This window comes from Lepidochelys olivacea (genome assembly GCF_965140295.1).
Source record: "Lepidochelys olivacea isolate rLepOli2 genome assembly, chromosome: 4".
In the NCBI taxonomy this organism is placed as follows: Eukaryota; Metazoa; Chordata; order Testudines; family Cheloniidae; genus Lepidochelys; species Lepidochelys olivacea.
The window spans coordinates 16,837,211-16,852,814 of record NC_140414.1 but is presented as its reverse complement, the minus strand read 5'-3'; the positions used below and the strand labels follow the sequence as shown (position 1 = coordinate 16,852,814).

At 43.7% G+C, this 15,604-nt stretch overlaps 1 protein-coding gene across 6 annotated transcripts in view; it reads right to left on the bottom strand.

Moving 5' to 3' along the window:
* Positions 1 to 2,581: 2,581 nt before the first annotated feature.
* Positions 2,582 to 15,604, bottom strand: part of CDKL2 (cyclin dependent kinase like 2) — a 36,240-nt gene continuing 23,217 nt past the window's right edge. For all 6 annotated transcript variants that reach the window (XM_084626619.1, XM_084626624.1, XM_084626621.1 and 3 more), the window contains 6 exons: positions 13,946 to 14,075; positions 9,699 to 9,991; positions 6,700 to 6,793; positions 5,827 to 5,944; positions 5,520 to 5,626; positions 2,582 to 4,705 (listed from right to left, as the gene is read on the bottom strand). In XM_084626619.1, coding sequence (XP_084482745.1) covers positions 4,646 to 4,705; positions 5,520 to 5,626; positions 5,827 to 5,944; positions 6,700 to 6,793; positions 9,699 to 9,991; positions 13,946 to 14,075 — 802 coding nt within the window. In that variant the 3' untranslated portion in view covers positions 2,582 to 4,645. The remainder of the gene's footprint in view (positions 4,706 to 5,519; positions 5,627 to 5,826; positions 5,945 to 6,699; positions 6,794 to 9,698; positions 9,992 to 13,945; positions 14,076 to 15,604) is intronic.

The following is a 15,604-nucleotide window of genomic DNA, read 5'->3' as shown; positions in this document are numbered from 1 at the left end:
ACATTCGCATTAGACATACATTGGAGCACAGTTAAAATAAGCCAGCTTTGATTTTAAGATCAATAACCTCTTTTCAGCAAGGAGCTGTCCAAGTCAGCGCTGAGGCACACAGCCCAGGGTTGTCAGCACTACAGCACAAGGCTAAGAGCACACCATGAAGAGAGTGACTGTTCCACCTCCTCAAAAAGGAAAAGCAATATCAGAGTCCAAGAATTATGACAAAAAAACAAGGAAGTGAAATATAAGGTGCACAACACAAAACTGGTAACATTGCACTGAACCAACAGAATATCACTAAAACATACTGATAAATATTTGCATTCAAGTATTGATAATGAAACACACAGCGCATTTTTATACACACTGGGGGAGTGTATACTTTCCATCGCTTCACTCGCAGGCTCTTGGGTCAGCGATCTCATTCTCGGGTAGAGGAAGAATGAACCAAAGCGGAATGTAAAAGACAAACCAACCTGCTGTATGTGACGTAGCCGTAGAGCAGCAGCCCAGACCACTGGGGCATGGGAGTAGGAGCAGAGAACCTGGGTTCTGTTCCCAGCTCCGCCACTGAGCTGGCTGTGCCACCAAGCATATTTCATTTACTCAATACACAGCCACCTTTGGAAAGCGTTTTGAGACCTACAGACAGAAAGGCCTCAATGTTCTTATTGTAACACTTAGTGTACACTGGTACCCACACCCTGTGCGTCTGCCTGAAGATCTCCGGTACTGAACAGCAGCTATCAAAAGCCCCAGGGCTGTTTGTAAGAGCAGCAGCTAATATGCAAGAAGTGTCAGTTCTAGGATTATCTGCCTCATAGCCCAAACCAATTCCCAGTGATAAATGAGCCACAGAAAGATCTCTACGATCGCTCTGGAAAACGAGCTGCCACATCTGACGGGGGGTGTCCTGAGACATTTACTAATGCAGTCCCCAATCCCGCATCACAATCCGCTCTGTCCTTGGGCAGGGGTGGGTGCTAGAAGATCCCGATGGTAGCTCAAAGCCAGTCATAACGCCTGCTTCCTTTATCGTAAACGTCATCCACGTCCCATTAGAGAACTGCTAGTCTCGGTTGTATACGAAATCATCTAGGGGTTGTGCCAAGACCAAATGCCATCCTCCAAATATGAATAAACCTCATCCGCTCCGGGCTGAGAACACACATTACATTTAAAGCACTAATATTGGCACAAGCTCTACCCGTCTTTCACCACATCTGACCACCCCCACTACCTCCAAGATGGCCCAGTGCCTGGAGACTATCAGCTCTTGCTGAACCCTAGCAAGATGGAGGTGATGCTGGTGGGAAGAAGGAGGCACTTTGAGGAGTGTGTAGCCATGATGCGATCTCTTTGGGCTGAAGGCACATACCCACAACTGGTCAATGCAGTCTAGTTTCAGAGGGTCCTGGCTTTCTCGCTAACGCAAAGTTCTCGTATAGCAGTAACTGTGATTAACACTTACCACCACCTCCGACTGGCTAGGAGACAGCATCCCATCCCAGAGAATGATGACCGGGCTTCAGTTATTCACACCTTTGTCACCTCCCATCTGGACTCCAGCAATGCCATATACCTGGGCATGAGGCCTTCAGCATTTAGGAAACTCCAACTAGTACAGAAAGCTGCAGCGTGTCTCCTCAGAAACACCGGCCACCACAAACACCTCAGACCCGGCCTCCACGCCCTACACTGACTTCCCAGAGAATATCCAATCAAGTTCAAGGTCTCAGTCCCTATCTTCACAGCACTCAATAGCCTGGGCCCAGGATATCGAAAGATCACCTAAAGCCCTGGGATGTGGCCCATGGTTGATAACTCTGCTCCTTTGGCACAACGGAACTTTCTACCATAAGAGTAAAGCTTGTTTGCACAGGAGACAGAGTTTTGCCTGAAGAAGCTGGTCTGAGACTGAGGAACAGACTCCCCCCCAGGAACTAAGGGACCTTCCAAACCTCGCCACCTTCTGCTCCAAGTACAAGGTACACTGCTGTGACCTGCCCTCTCTGACACAAATACAGAGGAGAAGTGTGCACATGAGGAAAATACCCTACCAAAACAAAACACTACACTACACTACACAGCACACAATTCTCCACCTGGGGAGAGGCTGAAAGAGAACAAACCACACATGACAGATGTAAGTCACACACTTCAATGCACGATCAGAAGGGGCTCAGAACTATGGTGACAAGTATGGTATAATAATCTGTATAGAACAGAACAATCTTTATCCTTCTCAAAATAGGAAATACCTTTTTCCTTTTGGACAGAAACCAAGAACGGCAGGAAATTGCGTCATAATGCAAAGTTAAAAACAAACACCCACACCCACCCTGACAAAAAAGACAGACACCCATTTAAAAGTCATGCTTCTGTCTTAATAGTTTGTATCCATGACTATGGTGAGGACTTTATAAAGACACCAGCTTAAAAAGTTAGGCTAAGTCCTTACTTAGGCTCCTAAACAAGTAACAGGCTTTTCAAGAGAGCCAAGCCCCCAGCGGTTCCCACTGGAGCCCAGTTATAAGGAACGTATAAAAAGGTGGTTACAACTGAAAGAAGTCAGCAAACATGATTTATTCCTTTTTGCAGTTTATTTACTTTGTGCATTTGACAGCACTGTGTGTATAATCAGTTTTACCATTCTCGCCGCAAAATCAGTCAGTTCCCCCTATTTGTGTAAGTCTTTTCTTCAGCAAAAGGGAAGATATGAAAAAAAATCCCACAAAAATAACCTCCACACACAACCCACAAAGAGGAAAATGCGACTGTAAAACAACAACTGGTAGAGCTGAAACACCAGAAACCAGTTTTAATGCACTTCCTTTAATTGACTAGATTTCAACTTGATGGTGTTTCTTTAAGCAACTGTCAGATTCATTTCAACAATTTACAGTCACTAATGCTACAGAATCCTAGACCACTCAAAAATTCTCAATATAAATGCGAGACACATCTCTTGATTTAATTGATTTCAGATGGTAACAATCCCGTAAGTGGATTTTATATACAGTAATCCCATAGTCCTTTCCAACCAAATGAATCCAGTTGAGGGTCAGTATTTGCAGAAGGATGCTGACCGGGGTAAGGTACATAGATTTATGCAGACAATGCACAAATATTTATCTTCAGGCAGTTCTGATATTTGTGATGTTGTCAATAGTTTAGGACCAAAATTAGAATTTTATATTCAACAGGATGTTACCAAGAAAACACAACATGAACATGTCAGTACTGATGATTTGTAAAGATTTCACAAAAACATGATTTATTAAAATTTAAACAGTCCCCTGTAGTGTTGGAAATCAGAATACAGCAGCACTATGCCAGAGCCTGGAAACCAGTCAGGAGAAGTGAGCAGTTTAAGTTTCACTACCCAAAATTAGTGAAATGACAATAGTAAACACATGGCAAAAAGTATATTAGATTTTTAAAATTAATTCAGTTTTAACTTTTAAATATAGGTGTTATTGATAGCATATTGATACATTTTCCATTGACAATTTTTATGGTGACAGTGTTCCTTTAACATGTAGTCTCAGTGAATTTTTTCCTCCATTATCTAAGTTTCCCGTATATCACTCTCTTTTGAGTCTGTTAAATTTGCTGGTGTTCTCTTTTTCTTTAAAAAGTTTAAGTGTAGGAGTTACCATCTTTTCTTGGCTCATAAGTGCCGGTAACCCTTCGCTCTCTCACTGAGACCCGGGGCTCTCAACTGGCCATAAATACGTTTTTGTTGTTTTTTTTAAAGAAAAATAGTTTACTATAAGATAACTGTATTGGATGCTGTTGGTATAGCCAGTGGCGGATTAGCCACTGGGCCAACGAGACCCGTGCCAAGGGGCCCCAGCCAACTGGGGACCCCCATGGGCGTGCACCCCAACCACGCTCTGCCCGCCAGGTGCTCTTGCCAGGGAGTGGGGGAGCCTCCGCATCCTGACCGCACTCCCCGGCAGGAAAGCAGGATGGGCAGAGTGGGGCAAGCCCCCATGCCCTGATCCCATGCCCCTGCAGGATTGCTGGGCAGGGGAACGTGGCAGGGTAAGCCCCCACGCTCCAACGTCATTTCCCTGGCAGGAATGCTGGAGGGCGGGGAGAAGGGGACAGCATGCAGAAGTGGCGGGGAGAGGCCCCCACTTACTCTGGCCCAGGGCCCCACAAAACCTCATCCACCTCTGGGTACACTCTTCTCCCCAGGCCAGGAGTTGGTCAGTATCCTAACGCACTGACTTAGTTTCACTGTTGGGTACCCATCTTTTCAGAAGACGCACACAATTCCATAACGTATTCCATCCCCGTCTCTAATGCCGAACACCTCAGGTCAGTTTCACACAAAAAACCCCACTTAGGATCAAGATACACATGCACAGAACTACACAGCACGATACAGGAAAAGGGACCCATTCACAAAGTCACGCACTGGTCTTCCCTGCTTGGCAACAGCACAAATCCGTTCTCAACACAAGTATGCTGCAAACGGGAATATCGAACATTGGAAGGCTCCCTCTTCAGGAAACCCACCGAAGGTATCAGCCCTTGTCAAGTGTTCTTTTTGAAAGGCAACAAGAGGCTAAGCTGCAGAAAGTAATACATACGCTTCCGAGGCAAAAAGTACCCCGTTCCTCAGTTCTTCTCCAGGCTAGCGTTCTACTCGAGGGAAGCTGGCTTCTGAAGCATCTGGCAGTGATGTCCCCGATATCTGTCAGTCAGCAAACAAATATCAATGTAATTCCTAACATACCAGCCTAAAAGCAGTATGACCTAGTAAAACTGTTCATCGATAGCCTTCTGCCTGTCCCAAGTGCAGTATCAATAGAACATGGGCAGATTCTTCATTGATCATATCACAAATCAGCATACATGGGTAACGTACATTTTTAAATCCATAACGCTATGCCAAATCTAAACAAGATGTTCACTGGACCAGTACACAGCCCAGGAGAGACCTAGGAACTACATCACTCCCAAATTACAAGTTTCTAATGCATGCTATAGTTGTTAAACAAACAAAACAAAGTTGCAAAAAACTATTTTGTGTGTGTCCGTGTCTGTCTAGAATGGCTAAACTATTTCTGCTCAAACTTTTGGGTTCTATTTCCCACTCTGCCACTGACTCACTGTGTAACCATGGGTATTGGTGGGTAGCATCTGCATCTCAGTTCACGCATTTGTAACAAATCCTGAAAACAGGTGAAACACACAGGATTTGTGGTTGTATTGTGAACCTCGAACATGGTCCAGGTTTGCCTCCAGGATAATCCCAGGGTCATACATTTGGGCCAAAAGTTTGCCCAAAATGGTTCTTTTCCCCATCAGGCTCCAAAACTCCTGCATTGTCCTAAAACAAATGACTCCGATGAGTACACTGCTGCTCATCAGACACCCTGGAATGCAATGTGCTGCACAGAGAGACCGTCTGGAACCTTTTGGCTCTTGCTGCTTGCAACGTGCTTTGAAAACCTTGGCAGAAAGGCACTAGGAGAACAGTGCAAAGCATTTCACTGGATCATCACCTGTTGCAAAGCCAGGCTCGGGTTGTGAAGATCGATGGTGGCAAGGGATGGAATGCGAGACTCTGAGACCGTTTTGTTCTCCTTTTTGACAAATCTGGAATTTCGAGCTGCAGAAGACAAATAAATAAATGCATTGACTGCTATGGACTTGTTTTGTTGTTTTAAGCATAGAGGGTCAAGATTTCCCTCTCCAAAAAAATCTCACATGCTAATAGGATTAAAAAAATAAATGTCTGATACAATTTATACTGCTCTTTATAACTTATTTATCATCCAGTTTTAATTAACAGCAAATTAAAGCTCGTACCGTCCGCTCCTTTGAGTTCAGGGAGATGGTTATAGTTTAGCTCAGGCAAACGCACATCTGTCTTGGAGAATTCCCATCTTTTCTTGTTTGCCTGGAGAACGTTCTTTTCATTTGTGACCTGACACCAAGGGATTGATTTACATGAGTACGGTATAGAAAAGCTAAGGGTACTAAAAGTAAAACCATTATTCAGGTTTAAAAGAAGTGAGCTTCTCTGATATGAGACTTACTCAAGCGTCAGAGTACCAAAACAGCCTGTATTCTTTCCTAGAAATATGCTGTTCCATAATCTTCAAGACAAGCTTTAGGAAATCAGTAATTTAAGGAAACCACCTACAATTACACAGAACACCAAAAACTGGAAAGGGGTCTAGACTGTGCAGTCCTTACTCAGACAAAACTCCTGCTGATCTTGAGAGGAGTTTTGCCTGAATTATGACTACAGCATCAGGCCTTAAATCTGCATGGCCTTTCAAAGAAAATTCCGTGGGAGCTGCTAGCCACTTATTTTCATGAGTGAGTCATTCGTTTTTACAATCGGTCCACAGAAAATTCTAAATGTAAATCCCAAACTACTTGGTCACCATAGCCAACACCTGCGTTTCCTCCCAACCGGGCCAGAAACTGTATTTGCACTTGTCTAGAAGAATACAGGTCTATCACTTTGAGCTCTTGGATCTCTAACTTAAATAATATTCCAGTACAACACATTCACATAACATGACTGTGAATAAACTATTATATATGATGTCCCCAAACCGAAGAAGGGAAATATATCTAGAGAAGGCCAAAATGAAAGGTATTAATGACATTAAAGTAAATACTGAAGTTTAAAATACGTTGTTTTCACTACAGGAGAAGGACGATGCTTACCGATGTGCCCAAGCTGACATTGTAATGCCCTGCTGGTGAATGTTTCCCTTGCTTTATAAAAGGGGTTAAGTATTTTTTAGTCTTCTCATCAACTCTATAAACAAAAACAAAAAATCCAAGACTCCAATCAGAATTAGCAATAATCTCTTGGTAACATCATAATATAAAAATAATGCAATGTGAGACATCCAGCCATGACATAATCAGTTGTTGAGCTATTGGTCCTACCATACACACTGCACTGCCAGCGTATTACAACCCTGATCAGAAGTGTACTCTTGCTATTAGTCCTGGGCTTGTCGAGCAATGAAAATCAAGGTCAGTCTCTCCCAGAAGAGTGTGGAATTGTGATACGGACAAACAGCTGCTATGGACTCACCTCAAGAATCCATTCACAAGGCTGGTATCTAGGACTGTTATTGGCAAACTAGCCTGTCAGCATCCTGTGAGGGTTTGTATTAGTTACTCAGAGCAGAGAGGAGAATCCCACATCTTTCTTCGCTGGTAGAATGTATCATGACATCAATGTTAGGTCACACTCAAGTGGTGGGGGAAGGCTGGTGAGCGTGCATATACATTTTGACCACTTGAGATACACGTTCTAGATTCCGATCTAAGTTGTTTCACACTCACAGTGGGGAAGATTACAATCCATCCCACATATAAGCAAAATCCTGGAATCCCACTGACTTCAAGTGAGAATATTGCCTAAGTTTTTAATCACAGAAAGCTCTCTCCTACTCATGCTTTCTGATGCAAAACTCTTTGCAGTCACTCCCTTCTCTCCCTGCTATAGTTGTATTTAGGGCTCACGGTTGAGCCTTCTATGCACAGACCTGTGTTTGGGGATGGTGTGGGGCCCTTTAACTGCACCAGCAGCACCCCCAAGAAACAATCTTCAGAGCCACAATACTTCCTGCAGCTACCCAGAGGACAGACAGAGCACAGGTGCTACCGCATCCCTAAAGAAGATGCTACTGCACCCCTAAAGAAGATCTCCCTTCTACAGCTGACTAGCTACAGCGGGCACTGAGATCACAGCCTTGCCTGCATGCTTTGAGACAGTTACTGTTAGCCCCACAAATCAGAGCTCAAGTGAGTGTGTGTGTCCCAGATCCCTATGCAGAAGGGACAAGAAGGATGATCTTTGCACCCTTCCCTCTTTCATGCCCTTATATTCTGGGCTCTATCTGGCCCATAATTATTAAACATCTATTACAGCAAGGAATACACCAGACTGCAACACTGATCCACGTCTCTATGTTTCCAGAATAGCTGATAAACCATTATTTGCTAACATAGAACTTACTCCTGAGGGAATTCTGCACCAAAAAATTAAAAATTCTGCACAAAATATTTTAAAATTCTCCAAAATCTGCATATTTTATTTGTCAAAATAACACAATATAATCAGGTCAGTTTCAATTATTTTGATCATTTATTTCAAAATACCTGCCAACAAGTATGTCTGTAACAATACAGACAATGAAAGATTCTGGATTCTTTTTTTACTTTTTTTTAACAAATAGATTCCTTACTAGGCATATTAATACAAAACTTTGAGTAGTAATTCATTTAAACTACAATACAGAAATGTATTTCCCACACCCCTCAGAAGAGGTACAAAGGCTTGGGGGAGTCAGGGGTAATGGAGGAGCTCAGAGAGGGAAGGAGCCTGGGAGTGAACCTGGATTAGGTGGGAGAAGTATAGAATGTGCGGGGGGGGGTTGTTGGGAGGAATTGAAGAGCCTCCCCCATGCAGATGCTGGCTGACCCCTAGCCTCTCTCATTCATTAGGCACATCTGCCCCTGACCCCGTGTGTCCCTGCACCTCCTCCCCCATCCCCATGTGTCTCTGCACCCTCTGCCTGTCCCCATGCACCTCCCCTTCCCCCATCCCCATATGTCCCAGCACCCCCACTCAGCCAACCCTTGCCTCCGATCTCCATGTGGTCCTGCACCCCCACTCCATTTCAGTCCCTGCCCTGCTCTGCCTCCCCCCCACTAGCCCTTTTGGACCCCAGTCTATGTGACCTCCCAGCAACCCTGTGTGCCCCGCTCTGTCTTCCCGCTCCCCCAATATGTGCCTCCTCACCTGGCCCTGAAGGCAGGGCGCTGTGAGAAATGCAGCTTCTGCTCTCTCCCTATCAGCGGTTATGGCTGGTGAGCAGCGGCTCTCTGTTCTGACACCACAGCAGCCCCTGGTGGGCAAAAGGCATAAACAATGTATTTTCTGCAGAGAAAAAAAACTGCAGGGGGACATGAATTCTGCATGTGCACAGTGGCATAGAATTCCCCCAGGAGTAAGAATTACAGACAAGAACTCATATTCACCAGCTGCAGATTCTGGGATGTCCAAATACAAAAAAAAAAACCCAATCAATTTGCTTAGGATAACTGCCTTTTAACTGATACCTTCCTTTGTGGTTACACTCCTAGAGGCAGTCCTCTGCCTGCTCTGCTTTGTGCTGCTCATGTGGTGCAAACAGAGAAGAAAATGACATGGCAGAGTCCCCAGAGCTGTCATTGCCAGTCCTGATGCCGCCCTACTCACAAGCCCCTGGTGGAAGGAGTGCGTCAGGAGCAAGTGTGAGTGGTCAGAGCACACTGTGCTTTGGGTATCTGCAACTGGTATTTGGTCCCACGGGGACAGTTGCCCGCTGGCATATATTACAGCAGCCATGAAGTTGCATCAGGGCCAAGGAGAGAATCAGGGAGCCATAACCAGCTGCTTTTATGCTCCATCAAGCTGGGAGAATGGCATCAACTCAGGAAAGCAGAGATTCTAACTCTGAAATTCCATAATATCAAAATACAATTACAGCCCCTCCCCGCTACCACTGAAAACCTTTTACCACCCACCCACCCAACCCTGCCCTGCCCAAAATACATTTAACCCCCTTCATTGTAGCAATGTCACTCCATGACTCTCTCAGAACATTGTCACTCCCTCAGGAGCATTTGCTAAACTCCTCTGCTGTTCGATTTAGCTTCCATACCTGTAATTATGGGTTCCAGGAATAGTTCCCTTCCCAGAGTTAACACTTATATTGGGTGTGATGGTGGCAAGGTTCGGGATAATGGGAGGAATAACCATGCCTGGGTTCTTTATGTAATCCAAGCTGCTGCTGGAGTCTTTCATGCTTGTCGGAGGGACTGTTTTGAACTGACTGGTTCCGCTGTCATACAGGCAGCTCATATTGGAAGATCGGTCCGCTTTCTCCACCTCAGCTTTAGATAATTTCACCTTGAACAGTTTAGCATCTTTGATCTTTGGATCAATGTTGAAGTCCTGTTCAGAAAGAGAAACGTCACTCTGCCTATTGGGGGTTAGAACGGATGTTAACATTAACTTATGGCAGTGTGTGTGGAAAAAGAACAGAAGGCAGACACTCGTAGGGAGCGGTGAGATTCTGGTAGAAGTGTAGTGATGTTATGAAGAAAACACCTGTTTTCCATCAGCAGAAAGTAGAGTTCATAATTCACAAAAGACTTATCAAGTCTCACCATCCTATGTAAGTAAATAACTTACCTTACCACATCCCATCAATGCAGGAGTAACGGACCAAAAGAGGTTTGGTTTGGTTTTTAACATGTTTAGGAAAATTAAAGGGCATGCTCTCTCATATCACCTACGTCCCTAGTAAAATAGCACTAACAGAGCGTAATCGTGGTGCAGGACACGTCTACACTACAGTGGCACAGCTGTGGCCCTGTAATTGTCCCACCGTAGTGTAGATGCTTTCTACATTGATGGAAAGGGTTTTTCCATCAGTGTAGTTAATCTGTCTCTCCGAGAGATGGTACCTAGATCAACGGAATAATTCTTCCATCGACCTAGTTGTGTCCGCACTAGAGGTAAGGTCAACCTAACTATAGTGCTTAGAGGGAGGCATTTTTCGCAGCCCTGAGTGACTGGGTTGATCAAATTTTTAAGGCTAGGCCAGCCCAATGTCTATTCCTCACTCAACTGAGCATCCCTTCCCACCAGGTCAAGGTACATGTAACACACCAGTAACTAGAGGATGTTTAGTTATGGAGCATAATATTTCTGAAATGAACATGTGCCAAAAGTGCAGTGACATGCACCGTGAAGAAGGCATACAAAACTGATGGACTAAATCACGGGGGATGAGACCCCCACATCAGTTGGGGCTTTGGCAACACACATTTCTAGGCTCTGGTATGAAGGCACCATCAGCCTACTCAGCCACATTTAAGCAAACGTTTACTGTAACTTCCCTTAAGGGAGGGCACGTGACTACAGCTACATTAGCTGGCTGGTGGCAAGAATAGGGGTTTTTTGTTGGTGGTGGGTTCTGTGTTTTAAACACAAGCTGCAACCCATTATTCTGATCCTAGCCTGACACCTACAGCTTTTCATTGCCAGAGGCTCTGAGACGAAAGGACTCCTGGGTACTGTGCATGAGGGCTAATCATGTTATTCAACGCATGGGCATAAGGGGACAGACACCTACCATGCTCTTGCAAGGCACAGCTGGCGAGAGCTGCTCAATGGAGAAACCCATCTGAGAGCAGGAGAGGGCTGAAAGGAGGATGGGTGGAGGGCGTTTGGAGTCACTGGTGCTTTGAAGAGGCAGATAGGCCAGAGAAGTCTAAGAGAAAATAGAGCTATCCTGACCTACTTCCAAAGAAATGGAACAAGAGCAGAGATAAGTATCACTCTGAGGCAGACCCCAGTCCCTAGAGTGGGATTTACAGCGAAAGTCTGGGTCAGGGATCTGCAACATCTGAGCAGTGATTCAACATAATGTGCTCGGTCAGTTGATTTACACGCTTTAATGAACCCTCATCACAGCTCTGCATGGTTGGCAGGTAACCATGTACCATCCTTATTTTACCTACTGGGAATTGAGGAAAATGGTTTAAGCAACTTGCTCACAGCCACAGATGGAGTCTGCATCAGAGCCAGGATTAATGCTCAGGGCTTGCCGATTCCAAGGGCCAGACTTCAAGTCCCTAACGCTCACCTCTCTCAGTACCAATAGAACTACCCTGAATACTGGCTGGTGCAAAGGCAAGGAAGGGAAATGTATAACATTATACACACATAATATAAGAGGGTGTATGTGATGACTTAGACCTACAGTAAGACCCTTGTATCTGGAGATGCTGCTTCCTGGCAGTCATTTTGCTATATAGAGTTTAGCACTCCCTCTACCTCCGAAAAGGAGGAGGAAAGATTCCTCTGGGGCTTAGCAAGGAAGCCAAAAGGAAATCCCACATTTCTGCACATAAAGAAATAATGCACAGGAGGCTTTACATGAGATCTGGAATACCTTATCCAAATGTATTTTAAAAGCATGCTTCACCCAGCAAGCCCCTTCCTGCTCTCTGGATAGATGCTATTTCCAGTAAGTGAAAGCTACCCATTAGTCCAGTAAGTTTGCTGGACATTCGCTGCCTGGCAAGAGCAATGATTGGGCCACATAAAGTCTTTCCTTAGATGTCTGTTGCACCAGTTGTATTTTAAAGGCTTGAGCACTACATAGCTTTTTCTCATCTGACCTTGCAAGAGTCAGCTGCCATCTAATCGGTTCCCTTTTGAAGTTGCTTAACATGGAATATATAACAGAAGTGTTGCTCTGCATGTTAATGAATCCAGAAAAATTCCTTTCCTAAGTGGATTCTGCAGTTGCCTCAAAGAAAACAGGATTAATGTGTATACAGCTTTCAGTTACGAAACCTTTAAAGTACCAAAAAGGCAAAACATAAACTCAAGCGTTAACGGAAATAAAACGCAGCTCAGACATGAAGGTCCCTTCTCTTTTTTTAGCACCGTCATTTTAAAGAGTTTGGAACAAACACCGACGGAATTAAAACACACGCCCTTTTAGGTTTGATCAGCAATCCACAGGTGCATTTGCTTCTCAATTAAAATAGAACCCAAAATCAGACTTTCCCCCAGCCACATTTCTCCCCTGTGAATAAAATGTTAATTTACAGGCCTTGGGATTGCCTCAGAGTACAAAGCTTATGAGCAACAGTATTTATAGACACCAAACTGCGGACTATAAAATATATAAAAGAGTTGGATAACGTACAATTATCGAATGGCATGAATTTTCTATAGCATCTGCACTTGGAATAATGTTGAAATTAAACACAAGGATCTCTTTTCAACATAGGTGGCAGATGCTCACCCAGACCACAATGTGGAGAGAACAACAGAATGGGGGTGGGGGGGAATAATGTACAAACATTGATGCAGGGCCAAATGATGCAGACCTTACAGAGAACCCATTCTCTGAAAATCAGGTCCCTTAAAAGTGTCTCAGGTAGGACACCCAAGAACCGAGGCACCCAAAATCACCAGTCACTTGAAAATCTTGACCCAGGTCCTCCGCTGAGGAGGTCTTGTCATCAGTCTCCAGAGAATTACCCCTGCGAAATGATACAGCACCAACCACCACAACTGATCTCAACAGCCACAGCCGAGAGCCCAGAATGAAGCTGCGGGTTTTTCATATCACAGCCTGTATGCTGTATGGGACTCAGCAACAGAATTGACAGGGAGCAGGTTTAATATTTTGCCCGTGACTAACACTGCCCAGCTGGTGCACAAGGTTTTCTGCATCAGTTATAGATTCAGAGTGACCTACAAGGGTAGCCTTGTCTTGCATTCGGCAGTGATTTTATCTAGGTATAAGATATACAGCTGGGGTAAGGGAAAATAACTGAAAATTTCAAAGGTTCTTTCATTTCACTGGTTTAATAAACTGGCCAGTTTTTCACCATTCAAAATTATTTTTTAAATCAAATTTTTCCACCCATTTTTAAAAGCATAATTTTTTATTCTGTTTTATGACTAAAATTTTCCAATGCACCTTAGTTGACCAGTCAAATGTAGTGATGGAGAAAAATAAAACCAAACATGGTAAGTGAATGCTAAAAACCGATAAATGAAAAAAGTTGGTCAAAAACTTGCAAAAGATTAACATTTTCAAGAAAAGCAATAGTTTCACAAAACGTTGTTTCCTGACAACTGACCAGATTTATTGGAAAAAAAATTCAACAGCTCTAGATCACAAAAGCATATTTCCAAGAGTTACACTTGCCTTACCGGAAAGTGATGAAAGAAGGTACATTTTTAATAATGGAATGTAAAAATATCTATATCTTTCCCTATGTAATTACAGATGGGGGACATATGCACACACACCGATGGATTTTTTAAAAGATTAAATGAATACTATTATGGAAAACAAAAACAAGATCTACTCACCTGGATATCCAGCATTTTTCTTTCTTCTCCTAAAGAATCGTCTTTGTCCTTTTTGCTAATTTTTGATTTTTTTGGCAAAGGATGGTCCCTGGCATCTTTCTGAATCTTTAACCTAAGCTCCTGAGCAAATCTACATTCCATATTAAAAACAAACACACAAAGCAACTTCCATTAGTACTAAATCTACACAACTTGGTGTCCACCCCCAGCCCCGTCAGATTACGTCTCTTTTGAAGTCAAACAAACGATTACATTTTTTAAAATGAGAAACTGGCCAAACTGGATTACCCAGGAAAAAGCCTCACAAGTTAGTGTGGCCTGAATCTATACATCTAACAAAACATACATGGCAATTAAAACAAATGAAGATCGTGCACTAATTTGGCTTGAGTTTAGATATTGCTGGGGAATATAGCGTGATGGGGTTTGGTGCTAGTTAGGAGACATCATCCAATAGAACGCAATGCTGGACACTTTTTGTGGAATAAACACGGAGACACGGGTACAGCATTCATTTTTGGGGTAGGACACTAATGTCCTGTGTTCCAGGTCAGTGACTCTCTCTGCTGCATGCAACGAAGAATGATGTTGTCTGTGTCATTTATGGATATTAGTACAGCCACATCACTGAAACATTATTAAAGAGGACACTTGCTCTTGTGCTCTGGGACAACAGATGGAATTAATATAGATTCCGCTTATTCGCAATCTCTCTGTTCCCAGCAAAAAGTTGATAATATATCTGAAGGCTGCAGATAAGTGAAAGGCAGGTTTGTGCGGCTGCAGCCAGCAAAAGAAGCCCTGGGACGCGCCTTTTCAGGTTGCAGTCCCCCAAATCTGCCTGCAGCCAGGGCCTTTCTTCCAAAAATAGCTGTCAATAAGCAGCATGTCTATTGCCAGTCTCTGAATCCTATTAACTTACAGTCAATGGGAAAGGTTTGGTTCCCAGCAAAATGTTGTTATTAACCAAAAGTTGTTAACATCAGAATTGCTATTAAGTGGCATCCATTGTACTATCAATGGGCCTGCTCTTGCTCTCACTGGAGCCAAGGGTGTTTTGCCATTGAATTTAATAGGAGCAGGATTAAATGCTTCTGTGAAACTGGTGGCACTCTGCTCCTGGCATTTTAGAGAAGAGGTCACTTGGAAAAAAAGAACACACATAATTTCTGCATCAGAAATTAGGTAATATCCTATGTGTCCCCCATTTTAGCACCTGCCTGCACAAGAATTCAAGAATATAAACTGGTGTCGATCCTTATCAGCGATCCTTATTCACATTAGTTTGCTACTTAGCAAGTAACACAAGACTCAATAAAAAGAACGAGGAGTACTTATGGCACCTTAGAGACTAACAAATTTATTTGAGCATAAGCTTTTGTGTGCTAAAACCCATTTCATCAGATGCATGCAGTGGAAAATACAGTAGGAAGATATATATATACACACACACACACATAGAGAACATGGAACAATGGGTGTTACCATACACACTGTAACCAGAGTGATCACTTAAGCTGAGCTATTATGAGCAGGAGAGTGGGGGAGGGGTGGGGGTGGGCGGGGGCGGGAACCTTTTGTAGTGATAATCAAGGTGGGCCATTTCCAGCAGTTGACAAGAACATCTGAGGAACAGTGGGGGGTGGGGATAAACATGGG